The sequence below is a fragment of the Nomascus leucogenys genome, chromosome 10, assembly GCF_006542625.1.
Source record: "Nomascus leucogenys isolate Asia chromosome 10, Asia_NLE_v1, whole genome shotgun sequence".
Classification (NCBI taxonomy): Eukaryota; Metazoa; Chordata; class Mammalia; order Primates; family Hylobatidae; genus Nomascus; species Nomascus leucogenys.
In genome coordinates this window covers 16,033,084-16,053,092 of record NC_044390.1, presented here as the reverse complement: position 1 = coordinate 16,053,092, position 20,009 = coordinate 16,033,084, and the positions used below count along the sequence as shown (strand labels likewise).

Genomic DNA, 20,009 nt, shown 5'->3' with positions numbered 1-20,009 from the left:
GCTTTGTTGCTCAGGATGGTCTCAAATGATTGTCCAGCCTTGGCCTCCCCAAGTGCTGGGATTACAGGCATGAGCCACAATGCCTGGTCTGGTAATTTCCTTTGTGACACATACTGATGAGAAAAGTACAGAAACACAACTATCAACTTCCTGACCACATGAAACAGTCTTTATGGTATAAAAACACTTATTCTAAAAGAAAGATTATTTTTCAGATTTTTAGTGAGGTAGTATAATTATGCTATTAAGAGTATCTTTTATTTTGGCCTACAAATGAGTGTTAATAGACTAATTAAAAAAGATAAAAGTTGATGGGGGTTTGAGCATAAGAGTCTTAGAGTAGCACAGGTTAAAGAAAGAAGGCAGCTGCAATAAGACACGATCCTAAAGGCATGGGGAAGGAACAATGTCAACATGCAAAGGCTTAAACTCCCCTTTCTTTCTCAGCTAATTTTTACAAAGAGAACTTAATTCAAAATTCAATTCTAATACATAATATATATATAAAACCCAATTTGACAAAATGGAAAATCTTTCATGTCACAAATATGGTACTTAAGTATACTCAATAATTTACTAATGATTTATACTAACTGAAAAATATGGTATTCATCATTTAGAGTTTACTCAGTATTTCAACAAAGTTGCTAGTTTATATTAATAACTTATTATAAAAAACAACTAAGGGTAATTTTATTAATTTTTACCATAGAGTTCAGATAACTGGTATTGACAAGTATGGATAATGAAATAAAAATAAGCTCTTACAGCTAATGTGAAAAACTAATCTGTACTAAAACCAGCAGATTACATTCCCACAGACTGCAGAAATGATCTATTGTGCTATAAGGGTTGAGGACAGTGGGTAGGAGAGTAGGGACAATGTACCCACTCTCATTTTAGAGGCAAGATCATGCATATTATTAGAAGAGTGATTCACTGTAACACAACCATAACATTTCAAGTACATTATAGAATTTTCAATTAGATTTCTAAAATTTCAAGTAGAAAAAATTCCAAAATATTTTCAAATCAATATCAATATCCAAAAAGTTCAGTCCCCATTCAGAAACAGATAAACAGTATATTTATTAAATGAGTTAAGACAAATAAACTTTACAAATAGACAAATAATAAAAGGCTCAGTGGCTAAAATAGATGGTAAGCATCATTGAAAGAAATCAACACCATCACGGTATCTCAGTTGGCTTACACGTGTAAAAAGAAATTTTCAAAGAGCAATTTCACAGAAATGAAGCCAGTTTTTTTCTTATAAACAAATCACCAATTCTTGGTTCAAAACTGACATGTTATGAAAATTACCATATCACATATTTGTAAGATGACAAGGAGTAACTCATCTTCAAAGTGCAAGTAAGTCTATTTACAACCACAAAAAAGGCAATGATGAGGAGAAAAGGATTTTTAAAAAATATACAAAGATTAAAAACATTTGGGATGCAAAATTAAACAATTTTTTGGTTAGAGGATAAAAGAGAAAAAGTGATTGAATTACAGATTTCAGCTATACATACTATATAATGGGATCCAAGATCTTTAACAGCTTGCTTGCATTTTTTTCTACTTACATAATGCTCTGGAAATTTCTGGTAGAAATTACAGTGTCTCAAAGAGAGAAATACACACTAAGCATGTCTTGCTACTACTTCATGGATGTCATAAGACCCGTTTATGGATTAGAGTTGGTGTAGAAAGCCATTGCCTTGAGTTGAAAAATGAATACTGTAAAAGCTCAATACAAATCCTCCAAAGCACATGCACTTCTAAATCTTTTGGTAATTACATTCATATTTAAGCATAACCAAAATAAAAAAGAAAACTGAAAACATTCCCTTTTCTCTATTCCCTATGCCTTATAGGCTCTCCAGTTGATAGGGTCAATTTTTAGAGTTGAAAGGGTTCTTCAAGATAGTCCACCACCCTTATTTAGGGTAAATGATTTTCCCAAGATCATGCAGCACATTAATGGCAAAACCAAGACTAGAAACCAGGTCTTGACTCCTAGTCTAATATGCTTTCCAGCATATCATGCTACCTCTTTTTTACAGTATGATTCACTATAAATACCTGATGAATAAATGTACAATTAACAAATGCTGACAGAGCCAATGTGTTTCTAAGACCTGCAGAGGATTACTGCAAAGATTTGATGGTGAGAAAAAGATTTCCCCCACCCACCAAAAATATCAAGCACCATCAACTAAATGTTTCTTTGCTTGGTCAGCACTCTCAGTTATAGTAGCAGTCCTCATAAACTTTATGTCAGCCTGAGGATTGTGTATCTGGTGAAATCTGGGCCCTAACACATGCCAGTTTCTAAAGGGTAAGGACAGAGGCAAAAAAGGGAAGAAGGTAGACAAAGGAAAGAAAAAGAGAGCTAAAGAATCCAATTGGCTTAGAAGTGGGCATTCTAGCATATGGTTAATTATTGCATCTAAATATATCATTTTAGAACCATTTCATGTAATCTCATTTTACCTAATCTGTTATTTGGCCACTTAAGAATTAAAATAAATGTATCAAAGACAATGGTGGTCATTGTTATTATGTTTTTTTTACCTGTGAGACTATTTTAGACAAACTAAATTCAATGAAGAGCATGTCAAATGGCAAAATTGTGTTAATTTCCTTAATCTGATTCTATTAGATTACCAGCAAGGAATTAAAGCGGTACTTCATGGGGCTGTTACCATCTTGAAATGTATTCCAATTGTGGTCAAAGAGAACAGACTGATGCACTGTATATGCAAAATTGAGTAAAGAAGCTGAAATGTCTTTTAAAAAAACATTGCCATGAATTTATTTAATAAAAGGGCATATTTATTTATGTTTACAAACAAGTTTCAAAAACAAAAGGAAAACATGTATGCTTCTACTTATTAACCTTTTTCAAAATGCCAACAGCCCTCATGCTGTGTGAAGGTCTCTAAAGATTAGAAAAATCAATACAGTTCACTCACAGTTCACCAAGACATCACTGAACTAACATGTTTAGACAAAAACAAAAAGGACTAAGGTTCTCTTGTAGTTTGATAGTCTGATTTAATTTGATTTGCCTGAAATAACAAAAGCATTTCAAGCATCTTTCATTATGTAGTTGATGTCCTGCATTAAACAATCTACTAAATTCTGAACAAAAGGTTATTAGCAAGTTTTCAAAAATTTTAAAAATTAAACAGTTGCTTCAAAACCATTAAGTAGTAAATGTATTTAAGAAACTAATTAGGACAGATGTCATAACTTCATTAGAACACCACTGCTCATGTTTTTTTGTTTTGTTTTGTTTTTTTTTTTTTTTTTTAAACAAAGCATTAGTGTTATCTATTTGGCTATTAGTATTAGCAATTTATCTATAATATTTAACAAGGTAAATTGTAGGCAAAAATTTAGTACAGTTTCAATAGAAACACCCCTTTTTTTTTTCCTGAAAATACAGCAGTATTTGAAGGACTAATTTTTCTCTGCATCAGTTATAAGGAAGCTTCCCATCTATGAACAGGAACAAAAAAAGTATCTACAAACCTTGTAAACAGATCTGTATCATTTATAAACATAAATAATCCAAATTATTAACAGCCAACAGCAGAAATTAAACTATCAATTCAACGATCCAGGGCTCTTTGTCTTGCCCAGTTTTACTCCTCCCTCTCTCTCATCCAGGACTGAGATAAACTAAAGCTCTGCTAATACACTGTTCAGGACCATGCTTGGGTACTACTGATGATCCACGGGGTCACTTAAGCTGAGTTACTGTTTATCTGTCAGTTCATTTCTCCCACCCCCCAAAAAGCACCCTCAGTCTGGCAGAAAGCTTTGCTTTTTTTTTTTTAAAAAAATAAATCTACATTCGTACAAGTGTGTCTTCTGTTGAAGTCCAAAGACAAGAATACTAGCTTGTCCATCACAATATGTGAAAAGACCCAGTTTCAATTTGTTTCTTTACAATGCAGCTAGTGTGTTAACATTCAGCTTACAATCAGAGTGATGTTTCCAAACTATGTAGTGGGCTTCCTGGGGATGAAGAGGTAGCAGACTTGTTCATTTCTATTGTAAGGTGAATTCCACTGTCAACAGCATTGTTATTTTTGTTGGGAGAGGGTGGAGGACTGGAGTTACGTTTTGTAGGAGCATCATCTTCAGCATCAGTGTCATCAATAAGGGGGATATGAGGCTCTGAATCTTCTATCCTAAACTCAGGATGTGTCATAAAGTTGTGAATCGAACTTCTTGATTCCGGTTTTTCTAACCCTTCATATAAAGAACTACGAAATGCATTCACCACTCGAATCTGTAAATATCAGAAAACAGAGAAATATGTCAGTACGCTATTAACAACTTAAAAATGGTTCATTTATGAGTCTGAATCCACAAACAGCTAGGTATGAGTGAATCATATTTGCATGTAATGCAGTGGAACTTGCAATACACTGTAAAAAAATGAATATTTTAGTAAGACACTACAGAACAACAAAACCACATACTCTAAGAATTAAGAGGTAAAGAATTCAAAGTAATATTAAGAAAATCTCATTGTCATTGGCTAAAGATTTAATAGCCATTTTATAGGATTTTTTCCCTAAAAGAACAAATCAAACACAAAACAAAACAAAAACTTAACCATACACAAGCTTAGCTGATTTTTTAAATTAAAAAGAATGTATTTTGAAAACAACTCAAATAAGTTAAACAAAATCAAGCACAAAGGGTTACTATTTATCATGCTAGGAATTAGGGTGTCACCGACCATGAAAAAGCCAAGCAAATATAAGCTGAATGCCACAATGAACTCACATCTATCCCACTACTCCCTTAATTAAAAACAAAAATAAGAACAAAACCCAAATAAATGTCTATAAAATGCCATTAAACAGCTATAAATATTTGAGTATATGCCATTTGTCTATCATTTGTCTATAAAGTGTTAGTGTTTTTCTCTGTAACAGATTAAAACTTAAATCAATTACTACAGTTATCTGGAAAGAATACATCAAAAACAAAAACAAATCCTCTGGGATTCTTCTGTGAAAAATTTCCCAAGAAGACAAAGTGTTAAAAGTTTTCTAGTATTTTCACCCCTAAACAGATAGCTCAACAATTCACCTTCCTTGTCAGTCTGCTGTATAAATGAAAAAGATTAATGGCCAATCAAACTTAAAAACATCAGTGCACACACTGACATTAAGTGCTATTAACTCAAGCGTCATTCAGATTTAGAAAAAAAGACAAAATCCAACTAGTTGAGCATTTACTATGTATCAATTCAAATACAGTGTTTGCTTTGGCTTTGATTCTAATAAATCCTGTTTAGTAATAAAGACATCATCTACTCATTGTTAAGAGAAGTAAATAACACTTTTGACATTCTAGAAAAAAGATGTGGTCACCAAATTCATCTCATAAGACAGCAATAATCAATAAATTAATACATTTCTTCAAATGAACATGTGAATGCATTTAAAAAATGTAATGTAGAGTTTAGGGCCATGCACCCACATCTCACCTTCAAGTTGTCTTTCCTTATTTACCAAGCCCTATTTGTAAGCTGCTTTAGTCCATATTCACTTAGCCCTTTATATAGAGAGTACAGCATTGTCAGTTGAGAAATACAAAAGCAAAATGTCGGTGTAAATTCCAGCTCTGCCACTTACTCCTGAGGAACCTCGGTCAAACAGGTTTCTTCAACTATAAAATGGGAAACAGCAATGGTACTTGCCTTACGGGGTTGTTGTGGGAGATTAAATTCGTTAGCACACTACAAACTTAAAACAGTGTTAGGTCACAAGTATTGAGGCCAGGGCTTCTCGAACTTTAATGTGCATATAAATTAGTTGGGGATCTTGTTAAAATGCAGATTCTGATTCAGCAGGGGCCTGAAGTCCTGCATTTCTAACAACCTCCAAGGTGATGCTAAAGCTGCTGGTCCATGATCCACACTTGGAGCAGCAAGCATCTATTCTATGATGTCTTGCAACTTTACCATCTTTTATAATTCTATTCTATTTGATTGCTTGTACTTTAGTTCCTTAATTTGACTGATGAATAGCAGTAAATATTTTTCAACTTCTTTTATTGCTCTTGTTCCCCCCCTTCCCCTTTACTAAGATGTAGTGTTCTACATATGGAATGTAAACAATGTTTGCTAAATATAACGTTATAGTAATTCATTCAGTGTTTTATTGTGAAGTCTTAAAATTCACATTTTATACATGTGAACATTCAGCAAGTATCCTGAATGTCCTAATAACAAACTGTAAAGCTTAAAATGCAAAAAGATAACTTCCTAAAAAAAATTTGTTGGTATCAACAGCCCGTAGGCACAGAGGAGAATACAAATTAGAGGATCAGCCAGCAAACTTGATGGGTGATGAGAACTGTTCAAGACAATCCTGAAGATGTTGCTTATTTGATAAGGTTGCTGGTGCTGCTGCTACTGAAGATAGAACAACAGTTAAGCTTTCTGTGTATGTGTGTGTTTTCCCTCTGTTTTTCTTTGTAATCAGTCTGGGTATAAAAGTGAGCAGTGAAGAATCAGGGGGAAATAAATCTACTTTTTTAAACATGTTAAATTTGGAAAATATCTAGAACTCAGAAGTTAGAGATTTGAGAGTTAGTGAAGCTCTAAGAGGGGCAGAGTGTAAAGGTGAGGGCAACAAGTATATGTGCACACAATTACACACATACACCGGTAGCAGGCAAAGTCAGATTAAATCCCTTCTTAGCAAAACTTCAATTCTGCGAAGATTTTTCCTATCTGAAAGAATTTGTTGGCCGGGCACAGTGGCTCAAGCCTGTAATCCCAGCACTTTGGGGAGGCCGAGGCGGGCGGATCACGAGGTCAGGAGATCGAGATTGCCCTGGCTAACACGGTGAAACCCCGTCTCTACTAAAAACACACAAAAAATTAGCCCGGCGTGGTGGCGGGCACCTGTAGTCCCAGCTACTCGGGAGGCTGAGGCAGGAGAATGGCGTGAACCTCGGAGACGGGGCTTGCAGTGAGCGGAGATTGCGCCACTGCACTCCAGCCTGGGCGACAGAGCAAGACTCCGTCTCAAAAAAAAAAAAAATAATAATTTGTTGCACAATATTAGAGATTTTTTCTTTCTAACCACTTCATAAATAATAAAACTGAGCAACAGAGAGGATGGGTGGCTGACTTGTTAAGGAACTCTTAATTAGTGCTAAAGAGTCTTAAAACCTAGGTTTCTGGGCTCCCAATTCCAGGTTCCTTGGAAGTCAAGAGAAGACAAAAACATACGAACATTTACTTTATCACTAACTTCACTTGAATAAAACATTCCATAAGATTAGGGTTAATGCTTCCTTTGTCTGACACATCTATTTAAGCCACGACTGGTTAGTTTCAGCACCTTAATAGGTCAGCTCAGCAATGCTCGAAAGCAATTCAATTTTCAAAGAACAGTTCTCGAGATACATACAATAAAGCTCAGATTAACCAGGAATCATCGAATCAGATTTGTTTTACTTTCTACTTATAAAGAACATAAGAAAGCACTTTTGATCTAAGGCATGACACTGAGCTGGCTTACACCTGCTCTGATCTTTATTACTTTCTGTATGTAAAATTCTCACAGTACAGTAACTGTGAGGAAAATAATAATTTTGTGCACAATACTTTAGGTAGGAAGGAAACAATATTAATAATAATTCGATTTAAGTAGAAATATAAGAAAACTTAATTACAGGCTTTTGAAAATCCAAGCCTATTTATTTTATCCAGTTTTAAAATTCAATTCCTATTATTTATCTATTTAAACCTACTCTGTGGAGCATACTTATACCCCTCGAAATTATCAGAATTAAGAAAAATTCAGTCCTACTGAAAAATTCAATTCCTATGTCAAAAATATTCTGTAAAAGTAAATTATTCAACAGAGAAAAAAACAAAAATACCGCATGAAGCATATATGGTAAACAAAAAAACTGAAGTGATTATCATAATCATGAATTTTAAGAAACTGAAAATTATTATCAAGGTAAATAATATATGAAATGTAACAAATCCAAACAAGATCATGTACCTACAAAACCAATTTTTCTAAATACCATCCTAACTTTTGATAGCAGAAAATAACATTGTTTACTGCCCAAAACGTTGTACAGAAGAGAGAGCTCTAAAATACTAATCACAAGCCAATAAATCTTACCTTCTACAACAAATTGCCCACTTCTGAAATTTGTTTTCATTACTACTTTTCTATGTGCACTAACTTAAAGAATTGCAATGGTACAGTAAAAGATACTTTGCAACTAGAAACAAAATTCTACGATTGTTTTCCAAAGTTGGGTACTTGCATATTAAATTTTCTCAAAAGGAGACCCACTGATGTAATGTTCTTATCTATCTGGAACAGGGGTTGGTAAACTTTTTCTGTGAAGTGCCAGACAGTAAAATATTTTAGGTTTTGTGAGTCATACAGTCTGTCATAATTATACAACTCTGCCCTTATAGTGAAAAATCTGCCACAGGTAATACTTAAATGAATGGGCAATGCTCCATTCCAATAACAACTTATTTCCAAAAATAGGCAACAGGCTAGATTTGGCCCATAAGCTGTGGTTTGCTGATCCTTCACCTAGAAAACCAAATTTTCTCTCAATTTCTCATTTCCAGAAATGTGTATTTATTTATTCAGGAAAAAAAATCTACTAATGGCAAAAACGGGTGTTAGAATGATATACTTTATAAACAGAAAAAAACTACAGAATGTTTTCTCTAGAGACCTGTTAAGAGTGAAGATCTGACTAATAAATGAAGGGAAAAAGGTCTCTTCAGAGATGTTTGAGTCTAGCATTTGACAAAGTCAAAATGGATTATTTCTTCTATTTTAGCTAAGCAAGGTCACCCAATAAGGGTTAAAGAAATTTGACACCCATAGGTAGTTCTAAAACTATTCCATATTAGGGCAGAAACACAGTGATGAAATGAAATCTTTCATTAAATATATTAACATAATTCTATATTTTGGCTGATGTTCTGTACCACCTAAGACAATGCTCCACCAGCAAGGTTGAAAGATGTTTATGGTAACAGCAACATAATTACTGCAACTCTTGGTGTATAATGACAACTGTATTAACGAGATATGATTTAGTCCTTGGATAACTCCAAGAACATAGGACATAGCATAAAGAAGTAAACATCTCAAACCTTGATAAAGCAACAACTACAAACCTTCCTTTGCCACTCTCTTAAGTGCACCTTTACTTCCCTGAAGTATCAGCTCCCCTAGCCACATGGGCTCAGAAACTCAGAGGTTTCATATGTAACTGTGCATCAGAAAAAAAGAGCCTGGGGTGGATGTGCAGAGGTGTGTGCATATATGTGTCTGCCTGCCTGTCTTAGAACAGTTTACGATTGCTTTGATATTTAATATAAAGCTTGGAACACAATCAGACTGAGAAATATAATAAGTATAGTATACCTAAAGCCGTCTGATATCCCTCCCAAATGAAAAAAACAATTACTTAAAATATTGGTAAATAAAAACGAATGGGATACACATTACCCATGAGATAAACTTGTCGAAAAAGTTTAATATGAAGCTAATCTAATCAGTAGGAATCAATCAGACAAATCTGGAATGCAGAACTCTTCATAAGACAATTCACCTGGATTTTTCATAAGTCAATGTCATAAAAAATAAAGGCAGGGAATGAATATAGGTTGGAGACTAGACTCATAACACACATACTATCAATAATTATTTCTTGGATTAAAAAAGCTATAAAGGAAATTTTGGGGACAACTAGAGAAATCTGAATACTAACTGTCTGTTAGATAATATGGTATCAATGTTAAATTTCTTGGACAATAAAGTATGATTATATATGGGAATTCTTAGGTACATGCTGAAGTATTTAGGGATAAAACACTGTGGTATCTGCCATTTTCAAACGGCTCAGAAAAAAAGTTATATTAATATACAGATAAAGTAGTGTCATAAAATATTAAGTGGTAAATCCAGGTGAAAGATTTTCATGTATTAATTTTTCAACTTGTCTGTCAGTTTGAATTTTTCAAATTTAAAATTTTGAGGGAAGGGGGTCTATCAGGATAAAGTCTTAGTTTGGCTCCTTCTTGTGGGGTATAAACAGATGCTTACTTCCCATTTCAGCTTCCCTTAGTTTATTACTCTTTCAGTACCAGACTATTATTAATCCCTTAGTTTATTCCTCTTTTAGTACCGGATTATAATCACTGAGGCCTCATTTGGTGAATTCTGTCAAGGGTCATCTTGGCAGTCACCTCCTTCAGGCAATTTTTCTTGACTTTCCAGGGTTTAGCCTAAGGACCCTGTTAAGACAGTTTGTGTTTTACTGCCATGTAGAAATTTCCAATGATTTGTTTTTGTCCTTTACTAGGCTGCAGGTTCTGGAGGTTCCAGCATAGTTCTGACATATGGTAGGCCTTCCATAAAGGCTTGTGGAACATTTACCATCTAGGGCTAGGTGGTAAGGAGCTCTAGAGAGAGAGGCATAGTTTGAAATCCATAGATACAGGGAGGGAGAGGCATTTTTATCAGGCATAAGGCCAGGCAATTTATGGTTACCATTTTATTCAGGTAGGTAGTTTTTAAAAGGAAGAGTTCTAGCTGTCCCTGTATGTAAATTTAATATCTTAATGTTAGAGAGTCACTTGGAACACTTTGCTTTACATCATGTAGCCTCTGCTTATTAGCCGTAGACAAGTTATTTAAACTCTAAGGCAGTTTTCACACCTGTAAAACAGGGATAGTTCTTACTGTGCCTGTTTCACTATTTTTAAAAATATCAAATGAAAATATACTTAAGTAAATAGGGAACAAACAGGCATTAAGTGGAAAGTCTGCACTGTTTTCTACCTTAATTCATCCTCTCTGCAGCTTCTCAAGGTTCCTCTAGTCCTTTGCTGGCTGGAGACCAAATGGAAAAGATAGGCCTCTGTCTACTTCAAGGCTAACCTTAGGTATCTCCGTAAATTTTTGGGGTGAGGTTGGGTTTACATCTTTAATGCCTCCAATATATTGAAAATGCACCATGAATTCTCAGTAAGATTTATAGCTTGTAAGGCTTTTAGAAAGTTTGCTATTTACTAAAAACCTGAAAGAAAATGTTATTTTAGTCAATTATTGAAAATTACAACATTTATTGGTTCAACAATTAATCAATAGTATACTTTTCCTACTTCTACTGAAACTTAACAGAACATTTCTTATCTATGATGCAATTTTTAACTAAATTGACTATACAAATGGAAAAAAAACCACCCCAAACCATAAATACCACAGAAACTTTTTAAATTTACACAGTGATTTCCCCTGAAACCACCCCACAAGCAAAAAAAACAAACAACAACAAAAAAAATTCAAAGCAAGGCAAAGTTCAGGTTAAGAAGGCAAGCAACTGGCTATACATACTGAACACTTGTCTTCAGGCTACTAACTTACTTTCCAAATCAGACAAAAGTCAAAATGCTAAGTTTATTCTTAGCTTTGAAAATGTAATTTCCTGGTTCTGTTAGATGAGTTTCAAATCACATGCTTTTAGGAAACATGCAATATAAACATGTTTAAAGGCATATACTCAAAAATTTATAGTAGTTTCACAAGTTCTAAGCCACAGTTTTATTCCCCATATTAACTATCAGAGTTAGCAGAGACAAGCTCACAGATTGCATCTAATCTTTGGTTGCAATTGTTCCACCTGTTATCTAGCCCTCTAAGAAATAAAACAACAACGACAACACTTTGAGGTCTCAATCCACTTTACGAAAAGAAAGCTTTATGAAAAAGCCTGAACAATGAATTCAAACATTAAGGAGAAAATGAGAAACGTTAGGTGTGTGAAGTAGGAAATGTTAATTTCATGCACTTAGGAACACACACTCACACCCCACAGTAGTAGAAGCAGTAGAAGAGGAAAACACTACATGTGTAGGGGTAGAAATATTTGTTACATCATGATGCTGGCTGGCGATGGAGGGTTGCCGCCTTAGAGCCCCCTGAATGGAACTTCCACTCTGGAAAGCATTCACTACATCCATCTGCAAGGAATCAGAGATTGTGACAGCTTGCTCAGCAAGAGAGAGAGAGAACAAGAGAAAGGACCATTCCATCTATCAACATATAAAAAGAAAAAGGCACTTTTTACACAGCATATAGGCAAGAATAGCATTTTGAGATGAAGTGGGGGGTGGGGGAGCTAGGAAAAAAGGAGCTTAGGGGCATATAGACACATTCTTTCATAATCAGTTAAAAGTCTCACTCATTCCAGGCATCAGTATTACTTTTCAAGAGAATACAATTTGTGGGTTGGGAAGGCTAGAGAGGAAGTTTAAGGAGCACACTCGAACCTCCTCCCCAGGTCAAAAAAGCCCTGGCTCCCATCATCTCTCCTACCTCTCTACCAGGCCCATACCTGTGTTTGGATTCTGTTCAGACCTCTAAACCACAAGATTTGGCCACGCCGCAACTCCCTTTCAGCGTGATCAATCTCTTCAACGTCCTCTGCTAGTTCCTCCTCAGGTATTTCTTCCTTTTGTGTTCCATGACCAGCTTCTTTGAGGAATTTTAAACGGCTAGTTGGAATTGTTGAAATAAGCTACAACACAGGGGAATGAACTTAGAAATAAATCATATCAAGTAAAGGTAAGCTGATCAACTGTAATACTAAAGGTATTAAAAGTGGTGACAGTATCCGACTATCTTTACCAATGAAGTAATGGGATCCTGTTGATTAGTCTCTCTCCCAGAGCAAAATACATTCTTCTCTTAGCTAAACAAAAGATTTCAGTTTGAAGGATAAAAAGTTTTCCTAAATGGAAATTAACCTGATTACATTTTTCATATTTTCATCAGGACATTCAAGATAGTACATTGTAAAACCATGCTCTGATATTATGTATTTACTTAAAAAGTCCTATTTATTTCGAATACAATGAAAATGGCCGGTGGTCTTACTAGATGCAAAACACGCTTACATTTCATTAATGCTGTCAGAGTTCAATGAGAAAAAATGTATAAAATTTTTTAAAAAATCATTAAGGTTACACTGAAAATAGTTTTGTTGATTAAGTATTTTTTTTTAAATGCAACAGTTTAAAATTAGATTAGTACTGACTGATGACGCCAAACAAAAACAGATGCCCTAGAAAACACAAAGGATACAAGAAACACCAATACACATATATTAGCTTATGTGTTAACATCCATTCTCTAAGGCAGCAGTTGGGTTTATCAGGGAGAAACAAGCATGTAGTCAGCTACAGAATTCTGCTTGAAGAACTTCTAGTACACCCACCTCATTTCACCAAGGTGAAATAGGCTTCAAGGCACAAAAAGTGACTTGTTCATGGAGTGACTAGGAAGCTAGGTCTCCTGACCACCAAAGACAGTGCTTGTTCTACCATGGGACACTTAGTATGGGTCTTACTTAAAAGATGATCTCTATTAATGAGGTACTCAAAACAGATAAGAAAAGAAACCTCAGAATCTAGAAACATAGTTAAGAAAAAGAAGAGATAGAAAGATGTAAAGATTGGGCTAAATTTAAGGAAAACCTGAAAGTCTGGTTTCACTGATTTGCAGAATGACAATAAATTAGCTCATGCAAATTATATGCCATAATATATATTAACCTTCATCTATGAAAATGTTAGTATAGATTTTCTATAACTTAGTTTTATAGTAATGGGCTTAAAATGAAGAATGCATAAATCATGTCACATTTAAAAAACGACATGCATTTGCAAGTAAGCTGCCTATAGTAAATATGAGGTGTATCTCTTATTTCAGGCACTTTATTTTATATATACACTGTTAAAGCTATTGAATTCAAATTTAAAACATCATTTTGTGACCCCTTTTTCCAGGTAACATTACTTTTATAAAAACATTCTCTAAGGTCAGTTTTTCCTATGCTGCATGCTGGATTAAATTACAGAACAAAATGACAATGTATTTTTTTTTTTTTTTTTTTTTTTTTTTGAGATGAAGTCTCGCTCTTCTCTCCCAGGCTGGAGTGCAATGGCACGATTTTGGATCACTGCAACCTCCGCCTCCTGAGTTCAAGCGATTCTCCTGCCTCAGCCTCCCAAGTAGCTGGGATTATAGGTGTCTGCCACCATGCCCAGCTAATTTTTGTACTTTTAGTAGAGACGGGGTTTCACCATGTTGGCCAGGCTGGTCTCGAACTCCTTACCTCAGGTGATCCGCCCGCCTTGGCCTCCCAAAGTGCTGGGATTACAGGCGTGAGCCACCGCACCCGGCCATGTATTTTTTACATTTTTGTAAAAAATTTTTTTCTGAAAATGTAAAAATAGGTTACAGAGTAAAAGATACAGATATTAGCATCCTAAGCAGTTATAAATACATCATTTTTAACAACCGCTACAAAATTTCTTCTAAAAAACAAGTTAAAAAAACTACATAAAAAGTTAGGATAGTATTTTATAGTACAGGCATAATCATAATGAACAAGTGACATACTGGAACTAATACGACATTAAAAAAACTTATCTTTGAATCCCCTCTCTTTACTCACCACGTTAACGATTTAGAATCAAGTAATGAAACTGTTAAAGAAAATATACACTAGAAATTAAAAAAAAAAATCACTTTAGGTTTAAACAAAAACTGATGAAATTTTTACCTGGCCCCAGAGTAATGTTCCCATTCCTAGGAATATTGACCATAGCCACTGTTCTATTGAAAGTTCTGAACAACTGAAAGGTTTTCCACCAAACTGCACAATTATTATCTGGAGGAATAATCAAGAGTAAACTTACTTAAATCTTAAATTTTAAAATTCATATACTTAAAAAAATATCAAATTTATGTCCTCTAAAACAAGGTGAACAACCACTATTCTGATGAATTGTATTACATTAGTCACAACTGAAAATAAGACAACTGAAATAGATCTTTCCTCTTTCCCCTCCAGTCCACTTTCCCTCTTAAAAAAAAAAAAGACAACTGAAATAAAGTAAAATCTCTGCCCAATGTTTTTAATGCATGCGTATTTCATGTTTAAATTACGCTTACTAAAAAGTAAAATTCTTATGACCAAGAAGAATAACTTATACTGTTTCCAATATAACCCCAAGCAACTACATTCCCCTGTATTTAGTACAATTCTTCAAATAATTTATGCCTTTCTCAAAATATAGTACTCTTTTGTAGAAAAGACTGTACGCTACTGGAAAAATACGCAATATTAAAAAAATTCCACATAGCTGTTTATTTCTAGTTAACATTTAGACATACTAAAATAAATACAAACAGACTGTAAGAGAAGAAAGGCAACTTGGAAAGTTCTATGAAATATGGGCTAACTCAGGTGAGGTGATCTCAGATTTGCTCTCCTTTATGAAAAGAGTGAGGTCTGATGATGAATATAAAAAAATTCATAATACAGTGCTTATGTTTTGCTTGTTATTCTAAAAGGCCTAAAATAGTGTGCACGGAAATATTAAGAATTAACTGGGGTTGGGTGTGGTGACTCATACCTGTAATTCTAGCACTTTTGGAGGCTGAGGTGAGAGGATTGCTTGAGCCCAGGAGTTCAAGACCAGCCTAGGCAACATAGCAAGACCCCATCTTAATTAAATAATAAATAATTTTTTTAAAAAGAATCAATTAACAATATTCACCCTCCTGTGAGTCTGACAGGCCTCTCTTTGATATGGCAGTTAAGTAGTTCCCAAATATTAAAATCAAAAATAATTTTGGTAGTTAACATTTTAAAACCTTAAAGTTACAATTCCTTTCTTTTTAGCTCTACTTTATTCAAATTCAAGTGATTTTTACTTCTTGGTTCCACTATTTTTTAAGTTAATTTGTGCACTTGTACAGATAGATTTCCAACTGCTTTGTTAGTAGCCCAATTAGATTACAACTGATTTGACAATCAGGTCTGGATTTTAGTAGAGATATAAAACTGAAGTAATTTTCTTTTATAAATCAAGAAAACAATGAGCATGAAAACAGTTCAATATGTATTTGTACAAGTGGTCTTAATTTTTTTTAAAATTTAAACCTGATCTTTTTTTTGGTATAATGTGGGATGTAAAAAGAATACTAAAATGCTGGGAAACAATTAATGTGATTGGCTGACTTTGTTTCCTAAGAAATAATATCTTTCACTTTATAGTTGGAAGAAATAAAACTGTTTGTCTAGCTGGTTGTGGCATTTACTTCTGAGAACAGGAGATTCAGTTCCCATATTCTTTAACATATACCTTAAATCACCATGATACTATATATGTCACCAAGGCAGTAGTTCCACACATGTTCCACACAAGTGATTGCTAGAACAAGCTGTTTACCTAATGTCTCCCATTTAACAGGCAAATTTGAAACTATCTTTTCCAATTACCCACCTGTACCACAAAAGTGCCTAAAACAATTGTGCAGAAGATGGCATTGTTAAAGATTCCTTCAAATACATTTCTTTCACCATGAATTTTCCGGGCATTTATTTCGTTGAAAAGTTGCATCAGCACAAAGGTATTAAAAACAATAGTATAATGTTCTGAAGGAGGAGCATGCAAAGGAGCATTTCTTCCACTATCAATGTCAAAAAACTTTTCTCCTGAAAGAATGAGAAATGACTATTTTGTAATTATCATACCAAATAAGATTTCAAGTAGGTATACAAATTAAAACTTAGCTAGACCTTTTATTTGATCTGAAATGGCAGCATGGAAGGAACTGGAAGAAACCTCGGATTATCTAGTACAACTCTCTTGTTTATAGACAAGGAAACAGAAGCTCCCAAAACTATGGTGATAATCTCAGGATCACATATCTAAATTAGTGGAGAGCCAGGATAAGACATCAGGACTCTTTATTCTCCCCTACTATCTAGCTTACTGTCTCCCCAAGTTTACTAAGCACTCACTGATTAAGAAAAAATTAAAGATAAATGGGAAGTCAGGAATAGAATTTAGGCTCTTGAAAATTTATAACATTATAACATCTTGGATGATTAGCTTGGAAGAGAAACAATTAACTGAAGCTTTATTAGACACTGAATTCTTACCAGCAAATAAGAGTGTAAAGACTACTACAAGTTGATAGAATGCATGACCCAAAATATTCTTCATCATTGTACGTGAGATGAGAGGCTTATTTCTACCATAAGGTTTCCGAAGCAAGAGAGATTCAGTGGGTGGTTCCGTTGCCAGAGCCAGGGAAGCGAGTGTATCCATTATGAGGTTTACCCACAGCATCTGCACAGCCTTAAGCGGTGAGTCCTAGAAAAGATATGTTTCCTAATAGACATTCACAACTACTCAGGGGCTCAGCAATTCTCAGGAAGCCTTTAGGGTTTAAAAACTTGAGAAACAGAACAGGATTATATTTTTATATCAACTAACCTAAAATATTAAGCTTCAGCTTAAATATTAAGTATTTTTTAAAAGGCATTTAATATACTTTTTAAATTTAAAGTAAACAAGTTTTGATAGACAAGTCATCACCTACTTGAGTAATGCAGGCGCCCGTAAAAGCAACAATCACTGCTACTACATTAACAGTAAGTTGGAACTGAAGGAATTTTGAGATGCTGTCATAGACGTTTCGTCCCCACATAACTGCTTTAACAATGCTTGTAAAGTTGTCATCTGTGAGAATAATATCAGATGCTTCTTTAGCTACATCAGTTCCAGCAATACCCTATTAAAAAAAATTTTGTGAATTAGACTAAATGTTTTAAGTATAACTTTTGAATAGTCAAAAAATACACATTTAATAAACAAAAAGTTTACCATTATACCTAATAAATATTACTTAAATTTACACTAAAAGAAGGTAACAGAGTTATTCTAAGATATTACTAGGAAAGACATTCTGGTTTAGCAGAAATCAAACAAAGAATGATGTATTAAAAATAAGGTTCAAGTTGGGTTAAAAATGGAGGAATGAATGAAGACATTACCTAAGTTCCTTCCAAAAGCCAGACAAAAAGCCAAAAAAAAAAACCTCTTTTAATAAAAAGCAAACAAACTCTATGAAGACAAAGTTAGAGGAAAAGGAGATTCTACCAAAAAAAAAAAACAAAAAAAAACCCATAAAACCTTAGAGGCTAGAAAGCAGATAGCCGAATGGTAAGTAACTCAGCAGACACAAGAAAGCTGAATCCTAATCCAAGGGTAGAGAAAGTAGAAGTAGCCCCCTTTCCCCCCGACAACAGAACCCTCCTGTCAGCTCCGGACTTGGCAGATTTACGTGGCACTGGAAGTAGGGGTGAAGGTAGGAATAAAAAAAGGAAGATCTCTTGAAAGTCTACTGAAGACACATTTAGAAGCTTCAAACTAATAACAATGTCATCAACAGGAGAATGGGGTAATTAATAAATTGTGGATTAATAAAATGAGTGAACTACAACTATATTAACATAAATGACCTCACAAACATAATGCTGAATAAAGAAGATGAACTCAACACATAATGTATGATTCTTCTGTACAAAGTTCAAAAACAGGCAAAAGGAATAATCTTCAGGATACTGGTTTATCTTTGCAGAGAGATAAGGCAGTAATTAGAAGGGAGTAGGATTCACTAAAAAATTATCAAAAAGCTTAACCTCATGAACCTTGCCATCAGCTGAAAGCATTCCCCAAATTCATGTGTTGGAAACATAATCTCCAATCAACCAAGTGCAGACGTGGAAACTCAGAGGTGATATCATGATGAAGGCTCTGCCCTCATGTATGGATTAACGTCATTATTTTGGGAGTGGTTTCATTATCAAGAGTGACATCGTTATAAAGGTGAGTTTGACCCCCTCTTGCTTTTGTGCTCACTTGCGGTGTTCTCTTGCCCTTCTCCCATGACACAGCATGAAGGCCCCCACCAGATGCTGGCACCCTGGCTCTTGGATTTACTCACTTCCAGAACCTCAAGTCAAATAAACTTTTATTGTTCATGAATTATTAAGTCTTAGATATTCTGTTATCACAATACAAAATGGACTAAGACAAACCCTTTCTCAGGAAGCAGCTGGAAGAGATGACTCCACCAGATAAGGGAGTAAACCAAAGATGATGCCACCGAATTCATGAAGTACAAGATCCAACACAAAGGAGAGATAAAGAAAATCCTCAGGTATGGAGACCAAGAAGAGAGCTGTGCAGCAAGGCTAGCAAACAGCGAGTGCAGATTAAAGCACACTGAAAGATCCTGAGAGACGTATCTGTTAGAAACTAAAACTGGTAAGAGTGCTAAAGGTCTCTGATGTATGGAACAGAGAATTCGGGGATGAATTAGTTAAGTACATAAAAAAACTAAGCCAAAAAAATTCAAACAAACCAAATAAAAATTAAAAGCAAGCAAGTAAAAGACAACAAATTATAGGGAACATAAAAAGTTGTGTAAGGAAGGAAAAGTAATTACAGTAGACCACATAGATTCAGGTTGAAACAGCATTTACAGTCACAGTAAGGACTGAATATTGATTGAATCTAAATTATGATATAACTGCTGGCAGATGGGATAGGTAGTGAGCATGAAGGTATATAGGTTGAATGTGGTCTATATGCTTATGAAAGCACTAAGTCCTCATCTTCATTAATGAAAGTCAGTGGTTAAAGCCTTATATTAAAAAAATCAAAAAGCACCAGAATCATGTGATTTAGAGATATAAAGGTACATAACTAAGGAAAAGCAGCAGCTAAAACAGCTTCCTTTGGGAGCCAAAAATTTGGTATGTGGCAGGGGACCTGGTATTAGGTCTTATAGAACTACTTGACCTTTTAAATGCTGCGCATACATTGTTTTGATAAACACGAAGTTCAGATGAAATCTTTCTCAAAATACTCAATGAAGAAATAATCTTATTTTAGAATCTTAGTCTGCAGCTCCCAATGTGAATATTTTACTTTTAATGTCCCACTTTTTTTCTTTTTTTTTTTTTTTTTTGAGACAGAGTCTCGCTCTGTTGCCCAGGCTGGAGTGCAGTAGTGCGATCTTGGCTCACTGCAAGCTCTG

General features: G+C 34.5%; 1 protein-coding gene across 6 annotated transcripts in view; it reads right to left on the bottom strand.

Annotated features, from left to right (window-relative positions):
• Window positions 1-1,064: 1,064 nt before the first annotated feature.
• The window catches only part of ATP2B1 (ATPase plasma membrane Ca2+ transporting 1), a 121,880-nt gene continuing 102,935 nt past the window's right edge, over window positions 1,065-20,009 (bottom strand). For 2 of the 6 annotated variants that reach the window (XM_030819873.1, XM_030819872.1), the window contains exons 16-22: window positions 17,505-17,696; window positions 17,062-17,275; window positions 16,400-16,611; window positions 14,671-14,778; window positions 12,439-12,621; window positions 11,913-12,064; window positions 1,071-4,309 (exon numbers count right to left, since the gene is read on the bottom strand). In XM_030819873.1, coding sequence (XP_030675733.1) covers window positions 4,297-4,309; window positions 11,913-12,064; window positions 12,439-12,621; window positions 14,671-14,778; window positions 16,400-16,611; window positions 17,062-17,275; window positions 17,505-17,696 — 1,074 coding nt within the window. In that variant the 3' untranslated portion in view covers window positions 1,071-4,296. Of the gene's footprint in view, window positions 4,310-11,912; window positions 12,065-12,438; window positions 12,622-14,670; window positions 14,779-16,399; window positions 16,612-17,061; window positions 17,276-17,504; window positions 17,697-20,009 lie in introns of all 6 variants that reach the window. The other 4 variants (XM_030819870.1, XM_030819871.1, XM_030819874.1 and 1 more) reach the window with 3 other exon arrangements.